The sequence below is a fragment of the Heterocephalus glaber genome, unplaced genomic scaffold (genome assembly GCF_053883595.1).
Source record: "Heterocephalus glaber isolate CG9 unplaced genomic scaffold, H.glaber_assembly_v1.0 deba00001531, whole genome shotgun sequence".
Classification (NCBI taxonomy): domain Eukaryota; kingdom Metazoa; phylum Chordata; class Mammalia; order Rodentia; family Bathyergidae; genus Heterocephalus; species Heterocephalus glaber.
This window is the reverse complement of record NW_028258329.1, coordinates 19,343,373-19,369,316: the sequence shown is the minus strand read 5'-3', so window position 1 is coordinate 19,369,316 and position 25,944 is coordinate 19,343,373. Positions and strand designations below refer to the sequence as shown.

Here is a 25,944-nt window from a genome sequence, read left to right as displayed (position 1 = left end):
AGACGCAAAAATAGCAAATTTAATCTCATTTATTTGAAAGAAAAGGAATTCTAGCCTCTTTTGTAAACTGTGTTTTCTCCATTCCTTGTTTCTTTATTAAAGGTTTTTTGCATCTGACTTTCATTATAATTTTTTTTGAGGGATCTTTTGAGACAGAGTCCTATATAATCCAGGTTGGCCTTGAGCTCACTGTGTAGTCCAGGGTAACCTTGAACTCACAGCACTCCTCTTGCCTCAGCTACACCTGACTTGTAATAATTATGCACTTCCTAGAGATAATCCTTTTCTATTAATATTCTTAGGATGAAAAAAATATATTCTTAGGATGTATTTAATAGACCTGTTTGATTCAGATCATAAATTCCTCCACTAAAAATTTTTTAAGGTGATTCTCGCTCTAGGAAGTTTTTTTGTTTGGATGGTTTTGGTTTTCTTTGGAGACAGGTTGACCTAGACAGTTGCCTAGGCTGGTCTTGCACTCGCGATACTCCTGCCTCAGCCTCCTGAGTAGCTGGGATTATAGGCATGTGCCACCACTCCCAGCTCTGGAACAATTCTCAATAGCCAGTTTTAAAGATAAGGCTATGACTAATCCCATAAAAATATTTATTTTCTTTTCATATAAGGTCCTCTCAATTTCTGGCCTAAATTATTATTAGTGTAAGACACTGATTAGATCAGATAAGTCTCCTTCAATCATTTATTATTTGCCACTGGTTTCTCTTACTACTTCAAGAAGTCTCCTTTGCTGAATATATACTCTACTACTAAGCTATATCTCCAGTCCATTTTATTTAAAGGGTCTCACTAAGTTGCCCAGACTGGCCTCAAACTTGCAGTCCTTCTGCCTTAGCCTCCTAAGTAGCTGAGATTACAGGCATATGCCACTGCACCTGGCTAAAGACTAGTATTTTTGGTCTTCAGAATGGTCACCATGAGAGAAATTTATAGTCCCAAGTACTCAGAAGGTTGAGGTGGGAGGATCACTTGAGCCCAGGAGTTCAAGGCCAGTTTAGGCAACATAGTGAGACCTTGTCTCAAGAAAAGTGAGGGAGGGGCATACCAAAGAAGTATTAGATCTGATGAATGAATTTCATTAGGTCATTGGATTTTAAATCAGTAGGTTTTCTATATACCAGTAATAAAATTGCTGAGAAGGAAATTGAGAAAGCAGTCCCAATCACAAGAACTACCACAACAAATCCCACAAAACCCTTATGTGTTAGATTTCCTGTTTCCAGGACAAAATACATGACACCCCCAATTAAAGGGGAGAGGTTTATTCTGGCTCATGATTTCAGAGATTATACTCCATTCTTGGCTGACTCCAAGGCAGGAACAATGGCAGAAGGGCAGCAGAGGAAAGCCACCCAACTCACAGTATCCAGGAAACAGAGAAGGGGAACAGTGCCAACAAGGAAGGGGCCAAGGGCCTTACACAGTCTCCAAGTCACATCCCATGACCCATCCAGGCACACCCAGAAGTGTGCTGTACAAATCTCCTAGATGTCTGTCCAGCCAATCAAGTTGAATGTTAAGATTAACCATCACATCAGGAATAAATTAAAAGAAAGTGAATGATTTCTACTGTGAAAATAATAAAGCCCTGATGAAGAAATGTTAGGACTGATTCAAGGTCAGCCTGGGCTACATAGTAAGACCCTGTCTTAATAAACAAACAAACAATACTACATAATTATAGGGCCGGGAATTTAGCTCAGTAAGTGGTGCCGCCTCCTGCCTCGCAAGCGCAAGGTCCTGAGTTCAATCCCTGGTACCAAAAAAAATTTCAACGTTATAGTAACCAAAACAGCATGTACTTGTATAAAAATAGATACATAGACCAATGGAATAGAATAAAGAACTCAGAAATAAATTACATTTACAACCAACTGGTTTTTGACAAAGGCAGCAAGTATATACATTGGAGAAAGGAATGTCTTCTTAAATGATGCTGGAAATAAATAGAGCCAGGAAAACTGGGTGCTCATTTACAGAAGAAAGAAATCAGACCCATATCACACACCATATACAAAAAATCATCTCAAAGACCTGAAACTTTGAAACTGAAGGGAAAGAACAGGAAACACTTCAGTACATTGGTGTGGGGAAAGGTTTTCATATTTGACCTCAAAAGCATTGGCACAGAAAGCAAGAATTGACCTGTGAGATTATATCAAACTAAGAAGTTTCTGTACAGCAAAGGAAACAAGTCTAGAGTGAAGAGAGCCTGCAGAAGGCGAGCAAATACTTGCAAATTATTCATCTAACAATGGATTAATTTCTAGAATATAAAAGGAACTGAACAGAAAAAAAACCTCCAAATAATCTCATTAAAAAATGGAAGAATGACCTGAATAGATGTTTTTCAAAAGAGGATATAGGGATGGCCAACAAACTGGGCATGATGACCCTCACTTGTAATCCTAACAGAAGGCTGAGGCAGGAGGATCATGGTGAGTTCAAGACCAGCCTGGACTATGTAGTGAGACCAAAATGAAAACAAAACAAAGTAAAAAAGGCCCAACATCACTAGTTATCAGGGGAGAACAAATCAAAACTGCAATGATATATTATCTCACCCTATTAGAATGGCTATTGTCAAAAAGACAAAATAACAAATACTAAGAAGGATGCAAAAATGGGAAAGTCTTACACACTGAGGGTGGGAATGTAAATTAGTGCAGCTATCAGGAAAAATAATATAGAAGTTCTTCAAAATACTAGAAATAGAACTGCCACATGATCCAGCAATCCCATGACTTGGTATATATCCAAAGGAAATGAAATCAATATGAAGAGACCTCTACACTTCCATATTTATTGCAGCTCTTTGTACAATAGCTGGAACATGGAATCAACCTAGGCCTCCACCAGTGGATGAGTAGCTAAATATGTATATATACACAGTAACATATTATTCAACCTCAAAAAAGAATGAAATCTTATCATTTGTACCAATATGGGTGAAACTGGAAGACGTAAGACAGGCACAGAAAGGCAAATATTGCATGTTTTCACATATGTGTGGAAGCTAAAATTGATCTCTGTTATGATTTAGATCTAAATGATTTAGGTCTCATGTGTTCATGGGTGGGGTGTTTGGGAGGTGATTGGATTGTGGGGAGGTTCTATCAATGGATTCATCCGTTGATGAGTTCATAGTTGAATGTGCTGTTAGGAGGTAGGGTCTAGTTGGAAGAGGTGAGTCACTGGGGACATGTCCTGAAAGGATGTATTCTTTTTTTTTTTTTTAAAGGATGTATTCTTATCTTTGGCTTCTCCTCTCAGTCTGCTTCCTGGCTGCCATAGTGTAAGCAGTTGTCCTCTGCCAGGCCCTTCCATCATGCTGCTCCTGCTTTTGAGCCAGTCAACCCTGTACTGAACCCACTGAAACCATGAGCCAAACCTCTCCTCCTTTAAGTTGCAGTTGTCAGATATTTTGTCCCACCATCAGGAAAACTGCCTAATACAATCTCAGAAAAGTAGAGAATAGACTAGTGTTTACCAGAGCCAGGGACAAAGAAAAAATTGAGACATGATAGTTAATGGGTAAAGGGATACAGTTGGACAGTAGGATAACTATGATCAACAACAATTAGTAGAATATTTCAAAATAACTAATAGAGAAGAATGCTCCCAGCACAAAAAAATGATACATATTTGAGGTGTTATATATGTGAGTTACCTTGATATTATCATTACACATTATATATGTGTATTGAAAAGCCATACTGTACCCCATAAATGTGTATAATTATTATGTGTCAATTAAAACATATACTAATTTTTTTTGTCTTGGGGTTATAGCTCAGTAGTAGAGGGGTTGCCTAGCACTTGTGAGGTCTTGGGCTGATCCCCAGTACTCTGAGAGAAAAAAGTGTGTAGATAGGTAGGTAGGGTAGGTAGCTAGCTAGCTAGCTATATGGATATAGAGATAGAGATTCACACATAGAGAGGGAGAGAGGTTTTTAAATCAAGAGGTACCTTAGAATATGCAGGGATTACGGTCTTGAAATACTGTCCATTAAAAAGAATCCCAGTGCTGCCAAGCATGGTGGCACATACCTGTAATTCTAGTACTTGGGAGGATTGCCACAAGTTCAAGGCCAGCCTGGGCTACATAGTGAATTCAAGACCAGGCTGGACTACCCAGCAAGACCCTGTCTCAAAAAAAAAGAGTGCTGCTTTGGGGAAATGGCTGGTTCCAACCAAGATAAGCCTGGAACATCTTTTAATGCCATATGGAATCTGACCTAGATGACTAAGAGAATGCCATGAGGACTGAAGAGCCTCCCTGAAAAGGTTTCCACTGGCCAAACATAAAACCATTTGGGAATTGGGGCTGGAGATTTAGCTCAGTGGCACCACACCTGCCTTGCAAGCACAAGGTCCTGAGTTCGATCCCCAGTACCAAAAAAAAAAAATGGAATCATAAGGATTCTCAAATGCTATAGCTACTGAGCTGAAATATACCCAGTGTGTTTTGAGCTGTGACTTCAGAATCGTACAGGGGTGGGGGTCACTGTTGGAGGTGGTCAGAACACAAACTCATTGTTTTGAAACTTAAGTTTTCCAGTTAATGAATGAAGAAGGTATGACTATATTGGAATATTACCATTTTTGCAGGTAGACTCCTGAGTGGTGGCGCGAGGACCTCAGGGTATGTGTGTAGATGCAAAATTTTAGACAAGTTTGATAATTACTGGATCTAGATGATAGGTGTATGTATGGTGGTTCATTATCCCCTTCTGTCTACTCTGTGTATTCATATGTATGTGTGTATGTTAACTTTATTGAGATATAATTTACACACCAAGATGGCTTATTCCATGTTTATTGAATATTTATCAAGAAGCAGCAGCAGAAATAATGCCTTCTTTCAGAGAAGGTGGGAGAAAATCCATACCTCAGTCATCAATCCATACCTCTCCCCATATTGAGTTTATCAAACTCAATATGGGGAGATTTCTCAATTGATTAGAAAATGAGATTTCTCATTTTCTTCTAAATTTGTTTTTACTATCATTTAAAGTAAAACAGTTGATATAAATTATTTTTATGAGTTGATACATAATTGTACATATCTAAGGATAGTGATATTTTATACATGTATACAATGATTAATGATCAAATCATATCCATCACCACAAACATTATCATTTCTTTGTAAACACAGGTTATTTTAATAATTAATGAGTGGAACCCAATTTATATAAAACTTCTTCCACAAATATCTCTACCATTGTTAATTCTCCTAATATGCATAGTATAAAATAAAAGTAGGTCTCTGGTAAAGATAGAGTGGGAAAGGGAGTTATAACTATCAGCTAAAATAAAAATGTTTTGCTCCATAGATCATAGCTATCTTCCTTTAGCTCCAGTAATTTTAAGGTGGCATAAGCTACACATTTTCCTAGGCAATAGCTCAACAATTTATTATACAAGAGGCATAAATATGCTTAGCAAAAGTGTTCTTTTAGGTTGAAACTAGATGATTATGAAGAATGGTATCTTGCTGGTAACCCTTTGTGCTCATTGGTGGTGCTGTTCTTTTTTTCCCCAATTTTGCCAATGACAGAGAATTCAGTTATTTTTCCTTTGGGTTTTCAGTTTGCTTTGATCATTCTCTCCTACCTCATTCCTTGTCCAGCTTCCATTTATCTTTTAAGCCTCAGCCAGGTCCCATTTTTCTGTGATCCCTTTCCTATTAATCCCTCCTCTAATACGTACTGTGCTTATTTTAGGAAGAAGAGGGGGAAACAGGTCATTTCGTTATTCAAGTGAGCTTTCAGTTTGTTAAAGATTATATATTTTACATGTCACCAGATATAAATGCCAAAATAATCTATTGACCAAATTTTTAAAAACCTCTCACAACTGTGGGCACAACTAGAACAATCCCTATTTGAATTGGGCATAGGGGTACATGCCTATAATCCTGGCACATGGGAGGCAGGAGGAACATGAGTTCAAGGCCAGCCTGGGCTACATAGTGAGATGCTAATTTAAAAATACAAACAAACAAAAAACAAGACTGATGCCTGTTTGAATCTAGTTATACAAATATTGTGATTACTGCAAAGTACTATTGATGTTTTCCCCTCACCTTTCAGGAACATGGCCGCTATTCCTCTAAATAATCTACAAGAGCAACTAGAGCGCCACTCAGCCAGAAAACTTAATAATAAATCAGATCTTTCAAAACCAAAACCTTGGTAAGTATATTGGATGGTTTGCTGTCATATAAGCACCAACTTACTGTATGAGGTCTCTCGTGTTTTTCAACTCCTTCAGTGTACAGATGAGGACATGAAGCAGAGAGGTTCAGTGATTTCCAACATTACAAATTAGTGGTAGAGCATGATTATTTTTTTTTTGAGCATGATTTTTTAAAAACCACTTTATTATAGTAAAAGATATATTGCCAGGAATCTCCCTCCCTTCAAATACACTTATCCCAATGTTCTTTTCACTTCCAAAGCAAGTCTGAAGTCCTCTTTCCTGGGTGTCTTTAGTTGCACTGTCATGGCTGCCTCAGTGTCCTGAATTCATTCAAACCCTTTACCTTTCATGGACGTTTTGACTTTGAGGATGAGCCAAAAAGTCTCAGTGCCAGATCTGATGAATAAGGGGGATGAGGATACAGTTACTTTTTTATTTCATAGAAATCACCATAAACATTTTTAATTAATTTAGGATGTCAAGAAAGCCACAAAAAGACACTCACAAAAGAGGATTTGCAGAACTGCTTCAGAAAGTGGCAAGAATAATACTCATTCCAAGCAAGGGGGAATATTTTGATGATTAATGACAAAGTGTCTTTTACTGTAATACATTTTTTAGCTTTTAATTTAAACATTCACCATATTTTTATTATACCTCATAGTACTTATTTAATAGAAATTTGTTGAATAAATGGATAACATCCTTTCCAAAACAATATATAAGGAAAGTGCAGCTTTCCAGTTCTCCCTGTCTCCTACAAGTTATGCTACAAACTCCTAATGATATCTAATACTACAGTAATTTGTATTATATGCTGTACCCTTACCAGGTGGCACACACTGCTTGGCTTTAAACAGTCACCATTGACCTTCATGTCATTAAATCTAGCAGATAGCCAGAGCCTCTGCCTCCTTTGCTTGTCCTTCAGATCTCAGCACAGCTAGCAGTTTTTAACTTTTCCCCTTGGAATTTTTATCAGAGGAACAAAAAGTAGGCACATTAGAGTTGCCACATTCTCACATGTGCTTTACTTCCTTCTGGAGGTGCTGATAATAATTAATGACTCCCAACCTGAGAAATAAAGTGGGGGGATGACCTGGGTATGCTCCAAACTAAGTAATTAGCTTCTGAATGGGAAAGATCAGAGTACACAAAATATAATTTAAGTTACCTGGTAAATTATTAAATCACACAGGGAGACACATTCTTTGCTCATTTGTAATATAATTAATGTAATGTGCACAGGATTTAGTAAAAAAAAATTTAGTTTTGTAGAGTAGATGGGTTTGTTGAATTCATCTAGCAGTGATGGCGAACCTGTTAGAGCTTTCAATGATACAGCCCACTGTGGCACATGTGGTTTGCCACCACTGATCTAAGGTTGTGGTTATGGCTCAGTTATGCCTATTTAGCACACAAAAGGCCCTGGGTTCAACTTATAGCACCAACAACACATGAATTCATCTAATTTCAGTATTCTTTTATTTTCCAGTGGTTTTACTTTTAAAAAGAAAACAACTTCGGATAACGATGCCTCTGTAACTAGTGTGTCAATAGCAAAAACCCCTGTGTTAAGTGATAAAGATGTGAATGTGTCAGAAGTCTTTTCCTTCACTGAGCCTCCACCCCACACCCCAAGTCAGCAGCCAAGGATCAATGGCTTCTTTAAGAATGCTGCAGTAGGACAGCAAGGCCAAAGAACTGGTTCAAAACTCTTACTGACAGGTTTGTTGCAGATTCCACAGGAAGCTTTACCTACTACCCAAAACATATCAGCTGTAAAGAAACCTCACAATGCTATTCTCAAGAAATTGGAATTTAGTTCTTCCTCAGATTCTTTCCACACTATGAATGATTGGGATGACATGGATGACTTTGATACTTCAGAAACTTCAAAAGTATTTGCTACACCACCTAAAAATCACCTCGTAAGAGTTAGCACTGCTCAGAAATCAAAAAAGGCCAAGAGAAATTTTTTTAAAGCACAGCCTCATAAAACAAACACTGTAAAGGCAGATTTGACTCCGTCTGAAAGCCAGCCAGTAGACTTGACTAAGGAAGAGAAAGATGACTCAGAATGGTTAAAGAGTGGTGTGATTTGCATCGATGATGACTCCATTCCCCAAGTGCATACAGATGAAGATACTCAGGAAAGACATTCTTTGAAAATTCATTTGGGAGATGAAAGAGGTAAAAACTACGTTCATTTCAGTTGAATATATTTTTTAATTTAAAGCTAGGCATTGGAGATAGTAGTAAATACGATGTAACTTTCATCCTTAAAATGTCTGTTTAGTGGTAGAATTGGAAAGTGAATCTAAGCTTTTCTGCATATATAATTCCTTAATGACTTGCTACCATAAGTAGTACACCAAATATTGATGAATAATATGATAAAATAATCCCTTTTAAGTACAGTCAGGCATTGCTTAATGATGATGATATATTTGAAGTAATGTGTCATTAGGCATCTCATAATTGTGCGAACATCATAGAGCATGCACACACACCCAGGCCAGGCCTGCTGCACCCAGTGGCTATGTGGTGTGGCCTGTGCTATACTGAACACTGTGGGCACCCGGATCACAATGGGAATGTTCGTGGAGCAACACACATCTAAATCTAGGACAGAGACAGTAAAATGAGGCATAAAGGCCTAGGGCCCTTGCCGTGGCCGCAGAACTGGCCGTTGCTCCGGGGGAGTTGGTGGCAGGAGGAACGTGAGGAGTGGGAGGGACCGCTTTAAACATGGCGCTGAGGCCACTCTGGAGTCAAAGATTTTTTTTTTCTTTATACGGGGGATCGAACTCTGGACCTTGTGCTTGCCAGGCAGGTGCAGCACCACTGAGCTACATCCCCAGCCCTTCAAAAGATATTTTCTTCTAATAAATTTATCTTAGCTCACTTTTTTTTACTTTACCAACTTGAATGTTCAACTCTTTTGTAATCACATTTAGTTTAAAACACAAACACATTGTTAAATGCTAAGACACAGGGCCAAGGATGTAGCTCAGCGGCACAATTCCTGCCTGGCAAACTCAAGGTCCTGAGTTCAATCCCTAGTACCAAAAAAAAGCTAAGACACAAACATGCACTTTAGCTTAGGCCTACACAGGGTCGGGGCATCAGTGTCACTGTCTTTTATCTCCATGTCTTGTCCCACTGGAAGGTCTTAGAGCTATCCTATGCATTCTCCTAGAGGTTTTATTTTGTTTTGTTTTGTTTGAGAAAGCATCTTGCTATGTCGTTCAGGCTAGCCTACTTTACTAGTTAGTCCAGGCTGGCCTCAAACTTCACTGAGCCTCCTGGCTCAGCCTCTGGAGTGCTGGGATCACAGGTGTGCTCCACTACTCCTGGTTTTGGAATACCTCTCAAAGGTAGAATACAGTACTTGCCTGAGGCTATTTCATAGCAACTGTTTTTAATAAATAGGAGCACACTCTAATAAGTATAGTCTACTGAATACATAAAGCAGTAACACAGATATTTACTTTCATTATACCAACTAGTAAGTATTTTGCATAACTGCATCACCATAAACACATAAGTAATGCATTGCCCTATAACACATTAGGAGTTTTTCAGCCCTATTTTAATCTTAAGGGACCACTGTCCTATATGTGGCCTGTTGACCAAAACATGTGATGTGTAACTATATTATAAATTATGTTCATAGTATTTTCTGGATGGGTCTTAGATACTATCTATATCCAAAATTTGATAACTGACCATAGCCATATGTGTAAGTAATCAGTAGTTGTAAACATGAGACAAAAACATTTTTATGAACAGATGGGGTCTCACCCAGGCTTGCCCAGACTCCTGCTTCAAGCCATCCTTCTTCCTTAGCTCCCAAGTAGCTGGGACTACAGACATGCATCCCCACACCCCAAAACTCAGTTTTTTTGTTTTGTTTTGTTTTTTTGAGACCGTCTGGCTATGTAATTCAGGCGGGCCTGAAACTCATGGCGATGACCCTCCTGAGTGCTGGGATTATAGGTGTGCACCACCACACCATGCAAGACTCATTTTTAAACACCTGAATTTCATCAAGTTTGCTGTAGGTTGAATGAGTCCTGGAAAGTGATCAATAGTAAGCAGAACTGTAGTTTAATGAATTTTGTTGCTGTTTCGGAAGAGAACAATTGGTAAACACTAAACTAGAGAGCAGAAGCATGACATTGTGTTGAGTCCAAGAGAGACTTAAATAACTGGGAAGCCTCTGGTGAAGTAGAGATGTTACTGTCAGGTAAAAGGGCCAAAGACCAAGACCAGACCAGGCCACAACAAGCCTTTATTAGGGGAATAGATCTGCCGGGCTGTCTCTGAACAAAGGAGAGACAAAAGCAATATGGCTGGGGCAGGGAGAGTCTTTTATAGAGACTGGGGTGGGGTTTGTAGGGGCTGAGGCGGGGTTGACTGAGGTAGTGACTAGGGAATGGAGGAGCCGGTGATGTCACTAGGTGGTAGGAGGTGAGCGAGTATTAGGTTACTCTCTAGGTGGGAACAGGGCCATGCTGGGAAGAAGGGTTTGTTCTTTGGTGGGAGCAACCATCTTGGCATGACGTCACACAGGGGAAGGGGCAAGGCACCATAGGAAGAGGGCAGCTACTATACATAATAGCTGCTGAGGTGGTGGGAGACCTATCAGTTACCTGTATGAGCAACAGTGACTGTGTATTAGACGTGTTTGCTGCTGCATGTTACTCTTAATGTCCATACTAAGTATGAGTTTCATAATTTAACTAGAGACAGGCATGAAAACCCCTAAGCAAATTTTCAGTCTGAATCCTGTGTCCATTGGACTTAGTCCAGTTGACTCAATTATCTCTTAGGAGGAAGTCAGCCAACATTAATGTGCAAGAGGAGAGGACTGCTTGTGGCATGCTCCAACTGTTCATGGTTTGCCCAGAAGACTCACTCCTAAGTGCTTGTGCCCTGTTCTTTCTGACTCATTAACTATTAAAATAACCTATGTTCATCTACTGTTTTACTTTAGATAATAATGAAAAGCACAATGAGGAAGATGTTGAACTACTTTCATCTGAGAAGGCTACATGTGTTGAGCTTAATGATGATGATTATATTGATTTTGTCCCACCTTCTCCAGAAGAAGAAAGTATTTCTGCCTCTTCTTCCTCTTTGAAATGCTTTAGGTAAAATAACTAATAGTTAGTAAACATTGTTTGTTTCTGGGATACTTTAAGTGATATAATTTAGTTATATAGTATCATTTCTATATAAATGTGCTTTGTGCTTCTACACAATTTATTTTGCGTCTAAATGAAAGCCTCAAAAGATCTCTGCTTATATATTCTTGAAAAATTAGCAGTATTCTAAAGATGTAAAACTCATTATGATTAATTGCATGGGACCACGAACAAATTTTATGTAGTTGATTTTGACAAGGGGAATACAAAATATTGCATTTCCAGACTCCTAGACTTTAAAAGCTAATTCACACAGCTAATTCTTTCAAAAAGCTTTTAGTCCTACAAGTGAGAATTGGCCATTTTATTTGTCATTCACTGAATTTTAGCAAATTAATGACATTATTTTTAATCGGTAGTGCTAAGGGAAAAATAGACCTTCTGCCAGGCTCATCAGTAATTTAAATTACTAATTATTATTACCACCTCCCTCTAACTCACAGTCCAGTTTTGTGGTGGAGTATATACTATACTATTTAATCAGTATTTTGATGAGAGGCAGATCCCTGTGGTATATCTTCTTAGGGAAGGAAGGATGTTTCATATATACTCTAGTTTCATTTCTCCTGGTTGCTTTAACGTGTGTTGAAGAGGTGGGAAAGGTTTAAGTGTGGTTACTGTTTGATGACAAAACTAAAAAACCATAGGAGCTCTTCTCATTTCCTTTCTGATAAATTCAGCTGGAACTGGAGAAAGTTACAAAACTGTGCAAAAGTTCATCTAAATCAGCATTCTTGTTTAATAAGAGAAATAGCAGAGGCCCAGGGAGGAGTGTGCAGTTACCCACGATGAAACACATGATGACAGATGGATGAAGACCCAGTGCAGTTCTCCCTCCTGGGCCATGCTGAGGCCTCGTTAAATGCTTTGCTTTTTTGTTTTTCTTTATTTTAAAATGTGTTTGTACAAAAGACTGAGGCTACTTTATGTAGGATTTTAAATAAGAGAAAAGATATGTGTAGTCCCACAATTCAGCAAACCATTTTCTTTGTTCATGTTTGATTTTGATCCTTTTCTACCTGTGTGTTTGATTTTTGCATTGTTGTAATCAACATGTAGCAATAATTTTATATTCTGCTTTTCTCTTTTTTATTCTGCTTTTCTCTTAACATTATTTAAAATTTTTCCCACATTACTCATTTTTATTCATTTTAATGACCACACAGTTTATTGTCTTGCCATAAATAACTTTACCTAGATTTTCAGCAATTAGAAAATGGTTACATAAAAGGTTGATTCTTTCTGTATTTTATGTTGCACCCTACTGTATGTATTTATATATTGTATGTGTGTGTGTGTGTATATATATATATATATATATATATTTTTTTTTTTTTTTTTTTTTTAATTTTGGTACTGGGGATTGAACTCGGGACCCTGGGCTTGTGAGGCAGGTGGTGGAACCACTGAGCTAAATCCCTGGCCCTATATATATTCTAAAACTGAAATAGAATTTTTTCAAATGATATATTATGTATGATATACATTTTATATTATTATTTTTCAGTGCTCATTGTAACCTCTGAATTTCTGAAATTGAATGTCAGACAATATATAACAGAAAAGGGAAATGTGTTTATCTCCTCTATTCCAATATCTCTGTAGCTAGCTGCTACGGCTTGTGTCTAGATGTCCTCCCAAAGCCTCATACAGTCATAGGTGGGGCTTTTTCACAGGTGGCTGAATCTAGAGTATGTGATTGTCATGGTGCAATGCTAGGATTCAGGGTGGGTGATTACTAAATCAGTCCACTGATTGGTTTGGCACTGCCCTAATCCTAGTAGCCTGGATATAATATAAGGGACAGAAAGAGGCTTGTCTTGCCCCTTGCTTGCTTTGCTACCTTCTGCCCACCATGAACTGTTTCTCCTCTGCAATGCCCCCCTCCCATGCCACCCTTCCTTGGAGCCAGCTGATTATGGACCGAAACCTCTACAAACTATGAGCTAAATAAACCTTTCCTCCTTTAACTTTGGTTGTCAGGTATTTTGTCTCAGCAACAAGAAGAAAAGTAACTAAGACACTGGCTCTCAAAATCCTGTATCTTCCAGTCCCAAATATTCTTTTCAGCTTTTCTTTTTAAAGAAGTGAGGTCTTGCTGGGTGTGGTGGCACGCTTCTGTAATCTCAGCACTTGGAAGTCTTAGGCAGGAAGATTGCCAGGGGTTCAAGGCCAGTTTGCACTACAAAGCAAGACCAGCACTGCCACTGCCCCCCCCCCCCCAATTGTGATCTTGCTCTGTTGCCCAGGCTGGTTGTGAACTGCTGGACTCAGGTGATCTTCCTGCCCCAAACTCCTGAGTAATTGGGCCTACAGGTGCACATCACTGTGCCCAGCTCCATTTTTCAGGTTTATCTCTAGTCATGCCCTTGTAGTAACCCAGAGTTCTCAACAAGCCCCCCTAGAAAGCATTGCTAAAAATACAACTGTTTTCTTTGATGGTAATGTTATTATTTAAAAAGTAATATAAAGGGCCAGGGATTTAGCTCAGTGGTTCCAGCGCCTGCCTTGAAAGCGCAAGGTCCCGAGTTCGATCCCCGGTGCCAAAAAAAAAAAAAAAAAAAGCAACATAAAAATAGTTATTCATGACTGTTTTGATTTAGTTAGAAAATTGCACTTCAAAATCCCGTGTTAGGAAAGTATAGATTATTCCTGGATATCAAGCAAATAGAAATGTATTTTTTATTTTTCCTTCCTAATCAGTCTCCCTTACCTATCACTGAAGGTTTGCTCAATTTGATCTCCTCAGCAAAGCCTTCTTAAACTCCAAAACATGTTCTTCTTTGGGTTTCCACAGTATCCCTTCTTTAACACCCAGTACTAATTTCCTTTGTTGTTTATAATTTTTTTCTGTCTAATCAGACTGACCTGTCCCTGTTTATAGTTAATATATTTTGTATAATCTGTACAAGTCAATTATCACAGACACGCAAATGTATCCATGTACATGTTCACATACCAGAAGTCCAGACAACGTGCTTTAGAATTTCAGAAGGAAGATGTTGGTAACCACTTGGTGGAAATAACAGAAGTAACATTTAGCCTAGGCCTATGAGAACAGGTCTGATCAGGTACAGAGCTTGATGGAAGGTTTTCAGAACTGAGAGAGGAAAAAAACCTCTAAAATAGACAACATAGGATTATGAGGAATGTTAGTGGTGCAGTATAATTGGAGCCTAGACTTGCTGAAAGAACATAATTGGCTTTAGAAGTTAAAAAGATCTCTTGGTACCAGAAAATGGAAACCTTTGAGGGACACCTAAAGAGGCTTTAGCAGAGTAGACATGAAAACATACTTCTCTTAATCTGTTACATATTGTCTGACTAGCTGTAGAAGGAATTATACATTTATTTGGTCTACAGCATGATTGGTTTAACCTTTTTTTTTTTTTAAGTGCATTAAAGGATCTTGATGCCTCTGACCAAGAGGAGGATGTTCTTAGCACATCAAAAGACCTTCTGTCAAAACCAGAGAAAATGACTACGCAGGAGCCCAATCCAGAAATCAGTACAGACTGTGATGGTACAAAATGGTTTTAGGCTTATCAGATGTTTAAACATATCAGATATCTCAAATACTTTCTTTTTTTTTTTTTTGGTACCAAGGATTGAACTTGGGTCCTTGAGCTTGCAAGGCAGGCGGCGGGACCACTGAGCTAAATCCCCGGCCCTCAGATACTTTCTTTTGTAAACAAAGTAAGAGTGCATATTCATCCTGTGACCGCATAGAATAAAATGGCCAAAAAGGGTATTGTGCATTTTGTTTTAATATCAATCATTTCCTGTACATTTGTTAGCCAGCATTTGCTTGAACAACTAAAACACTCATGGATCTCACAAAGTTCATTCTCTATCTTAAGAATGTTACCCGTTAGAAAATCCTTTCTCATATTGAGCCAGAATTTGCCTCTCTGTAACTTGAATTCCTGTGAGATAAAGATAAAGATTCTAGAAATTTGTTTTATTTTGTTTCCTTGAGGCTAAATATTATTAAGTGTTTTAAATTTGTAGATATTGGTTTATAAGCCTCTCATCCTTCTTTTTCTCCCTTGCATATATACTGGGGCCAAGTGTCCATTTAAAGTCTCATACTTTTTTTGCCTATTTGTTTTCATTGTGTCTGATTATTTTCTTTTTAAAAAAATTGTTTTCATTTTAATGATCTGAGTTAGTAACAAACAAATATACAAAATTGCCTTTCACATTTCCATGCACTGTATTATGGACCTATTGAAAACTCTGGACTACAAATGCAGGTTTCTTTGTATCCTTAATTTCAATTACTGTCTCTTATAAATATAGGTGATTTTTTTTTTTTTGGTACTGGGGATCGAACTCGGGTCCTTGTGCTTACGCAGCAGGCGGCGAAACCACTGAGCTAAATCCCCAGCAAATATAGGTGATTTGCAAAAACATGCATTGAACACAGATGCCAAAAGTTGTGCATGCAAGTTAACACACAACCAAAAGTGTATACTGTTCATTTGTGCAGTTGTGTGTCAAGTGTAACTGACACAGATGCAGTTATTCTGTGTATTTCACTCTATTTGAGAAGCATTTTTGTGAAACAGATGGAAATACACTTTAAAAATTGTATTGTTCTGATTATTTCTTAAAATATTTTTCTATTGGGGCTGGGGATTTAGCTCAGTTTCACTGCCTTCTGTGCAAGCACAAGGACCCGCGTTCGATCTCCGGTACCAAAAAAAAAATTTTTTTTCTATTAAATATCTAGTATAAATAATCCAGCGACCCCTTCCTTACCTTTGATCTTTACTTCCCAGGAGCACTTTTCAGTTTAGAAATTCATGTGCTTCAGTTCTGGAAATTTTTTTATTCTTTCTATCCTCTTTTTCTCTTTTTTTTTTTTTTTTTTTTTGACAGGGTCTCACTCTGTAGTTCAGGGTAGCCTTGAACTCATATGTAGCCCAGGTTGGCCTCCAACTCACAGCAATCCTCTTGCCTCAGACTCATAAGTGCTGGGATTATAGGCATGTGCCACCACGCCTGGCCCTCTGAATATTTTTCTAAATTATGCTATTTTTGTTTGACGGATACTATACGTTGTTTAATGCGTATGTACATAATGCACTTGTATGTATAGTGTTCTCTGTGTTTTTGTTTCCTGTGAATTTTTATTTATTTTGATCTCTGAATTTATTGTTAGAGATGTTCCTAAAATATTCGATGACCTAGCCACTCTCCTCAGACCCCTACTTTGTTAACTATAGTATAATTTAATCCTCACACCAGCCCTTTAATGTAGTTTCTGTTCTCTCCATCTTACAAACAAAGAAACTAAAGTATAGGAGAGCTGAATCATTCTCTACAGTCGGTGTTAGCAGTAGACTCGAACCTGGCCGTCTGTGCTGCCCTGTCTTGTATCGTCAAGTTTGGCTTCTAGGACAGGGGCAGAGTCCTAGAGTGTGTCATCAGGGGCCTCCCTCTTAGCTGACATCGTTTTGTGTATTATCCCTTCTTGTTCCGTTAGTGACAGATCTACCTTCTGACCAGGTTTTTTCTCCTCCATGGAGTTATGGAACTCGGAGCAGTAAGAGAATGGGTGGGGCATGGGCCCTGGAGGAACACAGCCTGTGACAGAAACCTGTCTTCCCCTCCTGTGTGACTGTGGCAGATCAGTTAAGCTTCACTAGACCTTTGTTTTCTTTATGAAATAATAATACCTACCTTGCTGGATAGTTGTTAGGACTCAAGGTACACTGTAGACCTTTGCTAAGTGGTGGCTGTTGTTATCTGCTAGTCTCATAATCCTTTCAAAGAATGAACTCTATCAGGGTGGTTACTTTGTTTTCATGAACACTTCTAACTCCATAATTATTTCCTCCTCTTAGGGCTCACAAAGCAGCCATTTGATAACATGTTCTAGAATTTTGGCTTGTTTTGACATGAAAATCACTAGCCTGTAGCTTTTGGCAATCACTTTTTTTTTAAAGATTAGAACAATGTCTGTCTTCATGTTCTATCAGCTCTCTTGTTCACTAGATGCCTCACATAACAGTAGCAGGGCCTCTGCCATCTTGTTTGTGGGTTTCCTTTGTAGTCTGAAGTGTAATCTGTCTGTGAGGGAGACTTGAGCCCCTTTTTAATAGCTGGGTATTCATATCTCTCTGAGCCTGCCTTGGCTTCTAGTTCCTGCAGACCATTGTGTGTTCTCCTCTTTCCAATCTGATGCCAATTCTCCTTGTGTAGAAAACAGTAATGTAGGAATTCAGCAATTCCACTTTTACCATCTCAGCATCCCTGTTTGCCACAGTCACCATAGAAGCACATATCTCATGTAGGTGGTTGTCTCCCCCTACTCTGTCCTCTGACCTCCTTCCTGCCCTTCAAACCCTTCAGCTGACTGTCCTTGGTTTGTCACCCCTGTAGCTTCATTCTCTTCTCTAAACATTTTCTCCCCCTTCTTTTCTTGTCCTCTAAGAAGACTGTTTCCCAGCCAGGTATGGTGGCACACACCTGTAATCCCAGCTTTGTGGGAGGCTGAGGCAGAATCCCAAGTTCAAACTTAGCTTAGGCAACTTAGTGAAACCCTATCTCAAAATTTTTTTAAAAAAAATGTTTTAAAGGACTAGGAATATAAGATAGTTCAGTCACTGTCCAGTACCACCACCAAAAAAAAGATATATTTATATTTTTCTCCATATACTTTAAGTCCTAGAGGTTGAACAGGCATCTAGGCATCTTCTTAGGCCACTGCTGCCCTAAACCACTTACTTTCTTTCTCCTTCATCTAAACATTAACTCTTTTGAAATTCTATTCCTTTGTTATTTGACTTACATGTTCACAACAGGGCGTAATTCTTATGTCTTGCTGCCTGATTGCTGGAACCACCAGTGGTATATGCATGACTACAGCATCTGGAGGCTTTTTATTAAGTGATTGGATCTTTTGTACCACCCATGGTACTGGGAGTATAACTTCGTGATAGAGGGCTCACCTAGGATGCTTTAGGCCCTGGGTTTGATCCCTCGCACTGCAAAAAATAAAAAAATGTGGGGCAGTCTGCCTGGATTAATGGTCCAAACATCATCCTCAGGGGTCGCCTTCTTTCTTCCTCGCTTCTGTCCCATCTTTCCACCTCAATCCCACCCTTGTTCTTTTTACCTGCTTTCTGCTTTCTTTTGTATTGTCTTCCCCTGGTGGTGCCCACCAGCAGTCTTTTCAAGCTTGTTGAAAAGAGGAGCACTTCCCTAGTTAGTCAGAAAACTCCCAAAACTACTGTAATTCTCATCAGACTGCATCATATCAGATGCCCACTGAGGGAACAGGAGAGGCGGTCCCCAGAAACAAAACCTAGGCACTGTACTGTGCCATGAGCATCAGTGAGAAGTGCCAGACAGCCAGAAGAGCAGGGAGCTCCTGTCCCTCTTTTGTACTCTTGTGTCGCCATAGTGACATTTACCCATAAAGCTAGTAAAAGAATCATATCACTGTGTATTGTCCAGTGACCTTTGCTTACCTTGAAAAAATTACTATCCTGAAATTAAATGAAAACATAGTTAAGCAGTTTTATGCTATAGAATAGAGAATCTGATTTCAAGTTAATTCACAGGCAGATAATAGGACAGTATGTTGTTTATGATCTTGTATTTATATTGCTTCACATTTTACATCATGACTTTCAAAGTCCTAAGTCTTTTTTTGCTTCCAGTGAAAAATATTAACAGCATAATTGCTTTATAGCCAGACAGATCAGTTTACAGCAGCAGCTTCTTCACGTGATGGAGCACATCTGTAAGTTAGTTGATACTATTCCTGTTGATGAACTGAAAGCTTTGGATTGTGGAGAAGAGCTGCTTCAGCAGCAGAACAGAAGGTATCTTGAGTTCTCTCCTCTGAAATATGTCTGATTGCATTTCTACCACTATGAGTCAGAAAATGGATGGGCAAATATGTAGGCTTCCTGACCTGGAAATTGCATAAGGGTGACTGTCACATCACCAAGTTTTGAATTTATTTTTCAAACTATTCTTTTAGGATTTATATTCACATTTTTGAGACCAGGAAAAAAAAAATGTTTCACTGTAATTTCTCTTTGTGTTGAAAACTGAAGTTAAACTTTTGTGGCCAACATAGTAAACTACTTACGTTTATCGTACTGTTCTCTTTTTTCTCTTCAGAAGGAAACTTCTAGCTGAAGCAGGTTTCACCAGAAATGATGCCAGTCTTCTTGGTTCAGTGTGGAGATACAGGCCTGGTTCACTTAGTAGCCTTGTGGAGACCGATTCCTACCCAACAAGGAGTTCTGTTAAGGACCTAAGTGTTCTACCCCTTCCTTCACATTCTCTTTCCACCAGGGAATGTTTACTGACCACCACCCCAGGAAAGACAGGCTTCTTAGCCACCATGAGTACTCTTCCTGAAAGACCTTTATTCAGTTCCCATTTACAGAAGTCCTTTGTAAGTAACAACTGGGCTGAAACACCAAGGATAGAAAAAAGAAACGAAAGCTCTTATTTCCCAGGAAATGTTCTCACAAGCACTGCTGTGAAAGATCAGAATAAACACGCTGCTTCAGTAAATGACTTAGAAAGAGAAAACCAGGCTTCCCATGATGTTGATAATTTCAATATAGATGACTTTGATGATGATGATGATGACTGGGAAAATATAATGCATGATTTAGCAGCTAGTAAACCTTCCACAGCTGCCTATCAGCCTATCAAGAAAGGTGGGCCACTGAAATCAGTATCAGAGAAGATTTCTGCAGCCAAGACACACTGTCTTCCAGGGGCTTCTGTTGCTCAACATCACACTGGTAAGTTTAAAATAAAATAAATGCTTAAATATTATAGGAAAACAAAACTGTCCAAAATAAGAATTGTGTAAGAAAAACCATGGCAAGTCATCATTGCCTGAAAACCACATTGTTTCTATGCAAATTTCCACTGATAATATGAATTACAAATCACAGTTTCAAAAGCAAGTTGCTCTTTTGTCTCTGTAGCAGCTGTAGTTTTATAAAATGTGTAATTATAAACTATTACAGTAAAGCTCTAAAGTCATTACCAATGTGCTTTCCCTTTAACATGTTTTAGTCTCTAAAACAATAAAGCTCATGAGGGCTTTCAATGATTTTTGGGATACGCGAAAAGAAAAGGTGAATTTATGTGCTAAAAATGTGTGTGTGTTTTAGAATTCTGGGTTGATAAAAAATGATTAATTTATAAAGTGGTGAAACATTTTATGTCTTGAAATACTGAGATATAGGACAGCCTAAGAAGGTTATGACTTCAGAAATTTCTTAATCAGATTATATTTGGGGCCTAAAATCCTTTACTTTTTTTTTTTTTTTTTTTGGTACAGGGGATCGAACTCGGGTCCTTAAAGGTGTAAGCAGCCTCCCTGTTGGGGAATCAAACCCTGGTCTCCCGCGTGACAGGCGGGGATACTCACCACTATACTAATGAGGATGCGCTGTCCTTTACATTTATTCATCAGATGTTTGCTAAGTGCTCATGATGCACCATCATCTGTGCTAGTTCCAATGATTTGGTTTTTTTGTTTTGTTTTTGGGGGTGTTTTTTTTTTTTTCAGGACTGGGGATGGAACTCAGGACCTTGCGCTTGCGAGGCAGGCGAGGTGCCACTGAGCTACATCCCCGGCCCTGAATTGTTTTTGTTTTTGTTTTCTTGAGATAGGGTCTCACTGTGTAGTTCAGGCTGGCCTCACATTCACTGTGGAGCCCAAGTTGGTGTTGCCCTCAATGTGGTCCTCCTGCCTCAGTCTCCCAAGTGCCAGGATAATAGGCATGTACTACCACACCTGGCTGCGGTTCTGATCTTATAAGGATGAAGAACAAGTCCTTCCTGCTCTCTTGGAGTTCAGTTTAATGAGAGGCGCTTCTAGAGGAGTAAACTTAGCTACTGTAAAGAGTCCAGAGTGAAGCCAAATATAATTTTAAGACTTTACGTCATCCTATAAAGTTATCATAGTGTTTTTAGCTGAAACAAGTGTACATGTGCACAGTTTTATAAAGTACAGCCCTCTCTATTTTTTGCCATTGATGACCTAATACCTTGGAGGTTGTTCTTACAGTTACACTGTTGACCTTTAAAATGGCCCTAATAGAGCTGGGGATTTAGCTCATTGGTTCTGCTGCCTGCCCCGCATGCACAAGGACCGGAGTTCGATCCCTGGTACCAAAAACAAAGAAAAAATAAAATAAAATAAAATAGCCCTAATAGATTTATTTTGGTGTCATGTTAGAATGTGTCATACATGATCCTTGCAATTAACTTGGAGGTGGCTGAGTGTTGGGTGAGAGGAGCTGCCAGAGCTGGATGAGTGTATCTCTTCTCTGCTGACACAGGGAGCCCCCTGCAAGGGCACAGAGGCAAATGTGAGAGCCGCCGTGAAAGAGGACTGGGAACAACTCGGACAACTGAGGTTTCAGGCCCAGTGGCGCTGCTCACAGAAATAAGGGAGTCAGGAGGCAGAGGTGGGTTTGGAGAAGAGCTGAGCGGGGGTATTTTAGATCTGTTTGGTATAGTGTTAAGTCATTCAGGTGGTCATATCCTGTTGACAAGTGGAGATGCCTGCAGGACAGGAGCTTAGGACAGTGTCAGGAGAGATCTAAGCCTTCTCTGCATGCAGGTTATGTTTAAGATCATAAAATTTAGAAAGCTGAGTGTGGTGGCAACACCTGTAATCCTAGCACCCAGTAGCCTGAGTTAGGATCGTGATGGGATCTCGGCCAGCCTGGGATACATAGTGAGTTTGAGGCCAACCTGAACTATGTAGTGAGACTCTGTCTCAAACAAAACGGGGGGGAGGATTTCACTCAATGGTTCTACCGCCTGCCTCATAAATTCAAGGACCCAAGTTCGATCCCCAATACCAAAAAAAGAAAAATCATGGGACTTAGGAAAATTACAGAAAAGAATGTCTGAAGAGGTCAGTCCTAAGTATCTAAAAATCTCGAAAATTTAAGAGGCAAAAAGAAAAGCCAGGTGTTGTATATGCCTGTATTCCCAGCACTGTAGGAGACTGAGGCAGGGGGATCACAAGCTTGAGCCCAGTTTGGGGCAATTTAATGACTTCACAAGACCCTACCTCAAAAGGGGGACAGTCCTGGGGATGTACCTCAGTGCAGAGGCCCTGGGTTCAATCCCCAGTACTGCAGGGGGTCGGGGGAAGGTTGCAGCCAGAAAAGGGAACTTAAAGCCAGTGGAAGAGTTAGGAGTGTAGCTCAGTAATAGAGAACTTGCCTAGCATGTACAAGGCTCTTGTGTTCCATCTGCCACACTGTAAAATAAAATAAAACAAAGCAATAGAAACCCATGAAAGTCGGGGGAGAATTGAAAGGAGGGAAAAAGTACTAATAGGATCTGCAGAAAAGTCAATGAAGGACTTGGTTTTGGCATTTAGGGATTTGCTGGTGGCCTTGGGACTGTTGGGAAGAAATCCCATGAATAATAGAGTGCTGTAGGTACACCAGTGGTTGTGCAAGGGCAAGGTTAAATGCTAAAACTGTGTAGTAATATTAATGCACTGATTTTTCTTAACGTTGATTGTTTTCATAGACAAATTGACACAGAATTTAGCATCCAGAAATATAAAGCAAGAGTGCTTCCAAAGTCTTAGTTTTCCTCATACAAAAGAAATGATGAAGATTTTTCACAAAAAATTTGGCCTGCATAATTTTAGAACTAATCAGCTTGAGGCGATCAATGCTGCACTGCTTGGTGAAGACTGTTTTATCCTGATGCCCACTGGTATGTATTTTTAGATATGAATTGGCGAGAATCCATTGGCAGATGTTAAATGAAAGTTCTTTAATAGAAATAAAAGAACACCTACACAGCATTTCTATCATTTAGAGACCTCTTAAACCTCCCATGCCATTGTAAGAAGTGTATTGTCTCATATCCTCTGTTCTAGTTATTGATATGATAAAGTTTACAGCCCTTTTTGAGATTTTTAACTCAAAGGTCACTGTATTGACTTAATCTGGAATTTTTCTGTGGGAATTTTTCTTTCTTCTGATATAAATAAGCCTGGAAAGTGAACAACAAGAAATTGTAGAAGCCATGATCATTTCTAGCAGTTTTTAAAATGCAGTCTAGTGGTAAGAGGTGGTAGAAATTCATCAGCTCTAAAGCAATAGCTTGGGCTTGAAGGACAGCTCTGCTTCTTCTGAGCAGTGTGACCTCAGGCCAGGCACTTTCCCCAGGCCCATCTCCTCCTGGTGTGCAGTGGGGACAATAACAAAGCACTAGGCTTGCAGTGTGTGAGCATAACGTGTTCATTGTTTCTTCTTGGGCCCTGCTTTGAAGACTCCAAGACTTTTCACTCTGCTAGTAAAGCTTGTAACACTGATGATTTGTAGTCATCCATGTAAGAATATTAAATAAGCAATTAGGATAGGAAACAAAATTTGGAATTTCAGTACCCACAGGTAGTCCTCCCTGTCTTTTGCTTTAGAAGTTAGGTATTGCCATCATTATTATATAATGTTGACCAAGCATCTGAATTATTTACACCTCATTTTAAAATTAAGACAGTGTTGGGCTGGGTATTTAGCTCAGTGGTTCCACTACCTGCCTTGCAAGTGCAAGGTCCCAAGTTTGATCCCTGGTACCAAAAAAAAAATGAAGACTGTTGGCTTAACCAACACTTCAAATTTTATTAACTCATTGATCATTCTGTGTCTTCTGTTTCAATTCTAATTTGTTCATTGAAAACTCTACACTTGAAAGAACCCTGGCATTTTAAAGATCTTTTCCACTCCAATTTCAACCTCTTGAGTGATATATATGTAACATTTCAAAATAAGGTTTATTTTAGACCAAAAAAACCCTTTTTAAAACCATTAATCTAATACATGTTGCAGATGTTAAAATTGAAGTCTAGTAAAGGTTAAATGTCATGTCTCCATTCATATAGCTAATTATGTGGTAGAACACTTCTCTTTATTCTTCACATCTTGTTCTTTCCTTGACATTTCCACATATATAGCAAAATGAAGTTTACCTCCTATTCATGTGAAAAAAGAAGGGGTGTAATGTATAGTTAAAAGAAAAAAATTGAAGCCCTAAAAACTGCTTAGCACCAGCTTCTGTCATTTTGAGACCAGTGAAATTGAAAATTGAGTAATACATAATCATTTCAGTTATTTTGAAATGTGTGCATGGAGCTAGAGGTATAGCTCAGAGATAGAGAGAGCCCTTGCCCAGCATGTGCAAGGCTTTGGGCTCCCTACCCACCACTGAAGGAGGAAGAAGAGGAAGGGAAGGGGAGAGGTGAAGAAGAAATGCATCCTCATTGTCTTGGCATTTTGTTAGTTACATGGCAAGAATATTTTGGTCTTTCAAAATTTTTTCTTTGTCTTATTAGCACAGGTAAATGTGATCCTACCTTTTTATTTCCAAAGGAGGTTGGGACTCTGCTAATGAGAGTGCTGAGAATTAAAGCTCCCAGCCCCCAGCTGATCAGTGTTGGAAGGCTCATATTGACAGTATAAAAGAGCTGGGATCTTATTTTTGTGTGTGTATGTGTGTTTGTTTGTTTGTTTGTTTTTTGAGACAGGGTCTTGCCATGTAGTCCAGCCTGACCTCAGACTCCCAGCGATCCTCCTGCCTCAGCCTCCCAAGTACTGGGATTACAGGTGTGCACCACCACACCAGCAACAGAGCTGGGATCTTGAAAGTGCCTCTGGGTCATAAGAGGGATGCTGGGTCATGGTTTAGTAGTTTCTAGTTTTATATATATATGTATACATATGTGTATATATATGTATGTATATGTGTGTGTGTGTGTGTGTGTGTGTGTGTGTTTTGGGGGGGGGGGTTTTGGTACCAGGGATCGAACTCAAGACCTTGTGCTTGCAAAGCAGGCGGCGGAGCCACTGAGCTGAATCCCCAGCCCAGTACTGTATATTTTATTACATTCTAACTCTTTAAAAATATGCATTATATAGAAAGTAATTATTTTAGTCCTAGTATCATGGTTTTTAGAGACCTTTTATACTACCAGAAATAAAAGGGTTATTATGCTTGGATGTCCCAAGTACACTTTTTAAGTAGTTGCATTGCATTTAAGTTTTTTGCCCTGATTCTTACTTTTGCTATTGCATGTGCTTATAGAAAATGTTCTTTAAAAAATCACGTTTACATATTGAAATTGCCTACATAGTTTGTCTCATTCAATGTAGCACATTGTTGACACTGTCGGTAACACATTTGGTAGCCTGTGAATTAGTTTGAATATTATATGTAATTTTCTTTGCATCTTTTACTTTCATATTCTCAGGATAGAAACTAACAGGGTTTTTTTCATCATTTGTCTTTCAGGAGGTGGTAAAAGTTTGTGTTACCAGCTACCTGCCTGTGTTTCTCCTGGGGTCACTATTGTCATTTCTCCCTTGAGGTCACTAATAGTAGATCAAGTCCAAAAGCTGACTTCATTGGATGTAAGTTAGTTGTAAGATAAAAACACTAATAAAAGTGAGCCTTAGAAACAATTACATTTCAGTAATCTTGG

The 25,944-nt window shown here is 38.9% G+C and overlaps 1 protein-coding gene across 8 annotated transcripts in view; it reads left to right on the top strand.

The window, feature by feature from the left end:
- The window catches only part of Blm (BLM RecQ like helicase), a 100,831-nt gene that overhangs the window by 27,489 nt on the left and 47,398 nt on the right, over positions 1–25,944 (top strand). For 4 of the 8 annotated variants that reach the window (XR_015441768.1, XR_002397578.2, XM_021264846.2 and 1 more), the window contains exons 2-10: positions 6,117–6,218; positions 7,721–8,418; positions 11,228–11,384; positions 14,834–14,961; positions 19,144–19,276; positions 19,581–20,218; positions 21,773–21,901; positions 22,986–23,177; positions 25,755–25,873. Coding sequence is in view for 4 of the 8 variants with exons in the window: in XM_021264846.2 (XP_021120505.1) it covers positions 6,117–6,218; positions 7,721–8,418; positions 11,228–11,384; positions 14,834–14,961; positions 19,144–19,276; positions 19,581–20,218; positions 21,773–21,901; positions 22,986–23,177; positions 25,755–25,873 (2,296 nt within the window). In the remaining 4 variants the exon portion in view is untranslated. Of the gene's footprint in view, positions 1–6,116; positions 6,219–7,720; positions 8,419–11,227; positions 11,385–14,833; positions 14,962–19,090; positions 19,277–19,580; positions 20,219–21,772; positions 21,902–22,985; positions 23,178–25,754; positions 25,874–25,944 lie in introns of those variants that run through there. The other 4 variants (XR_015441770.1, XR_015441769.1, XM_087188429.1 and 1 more) reach the window with 2 other exon arrangements.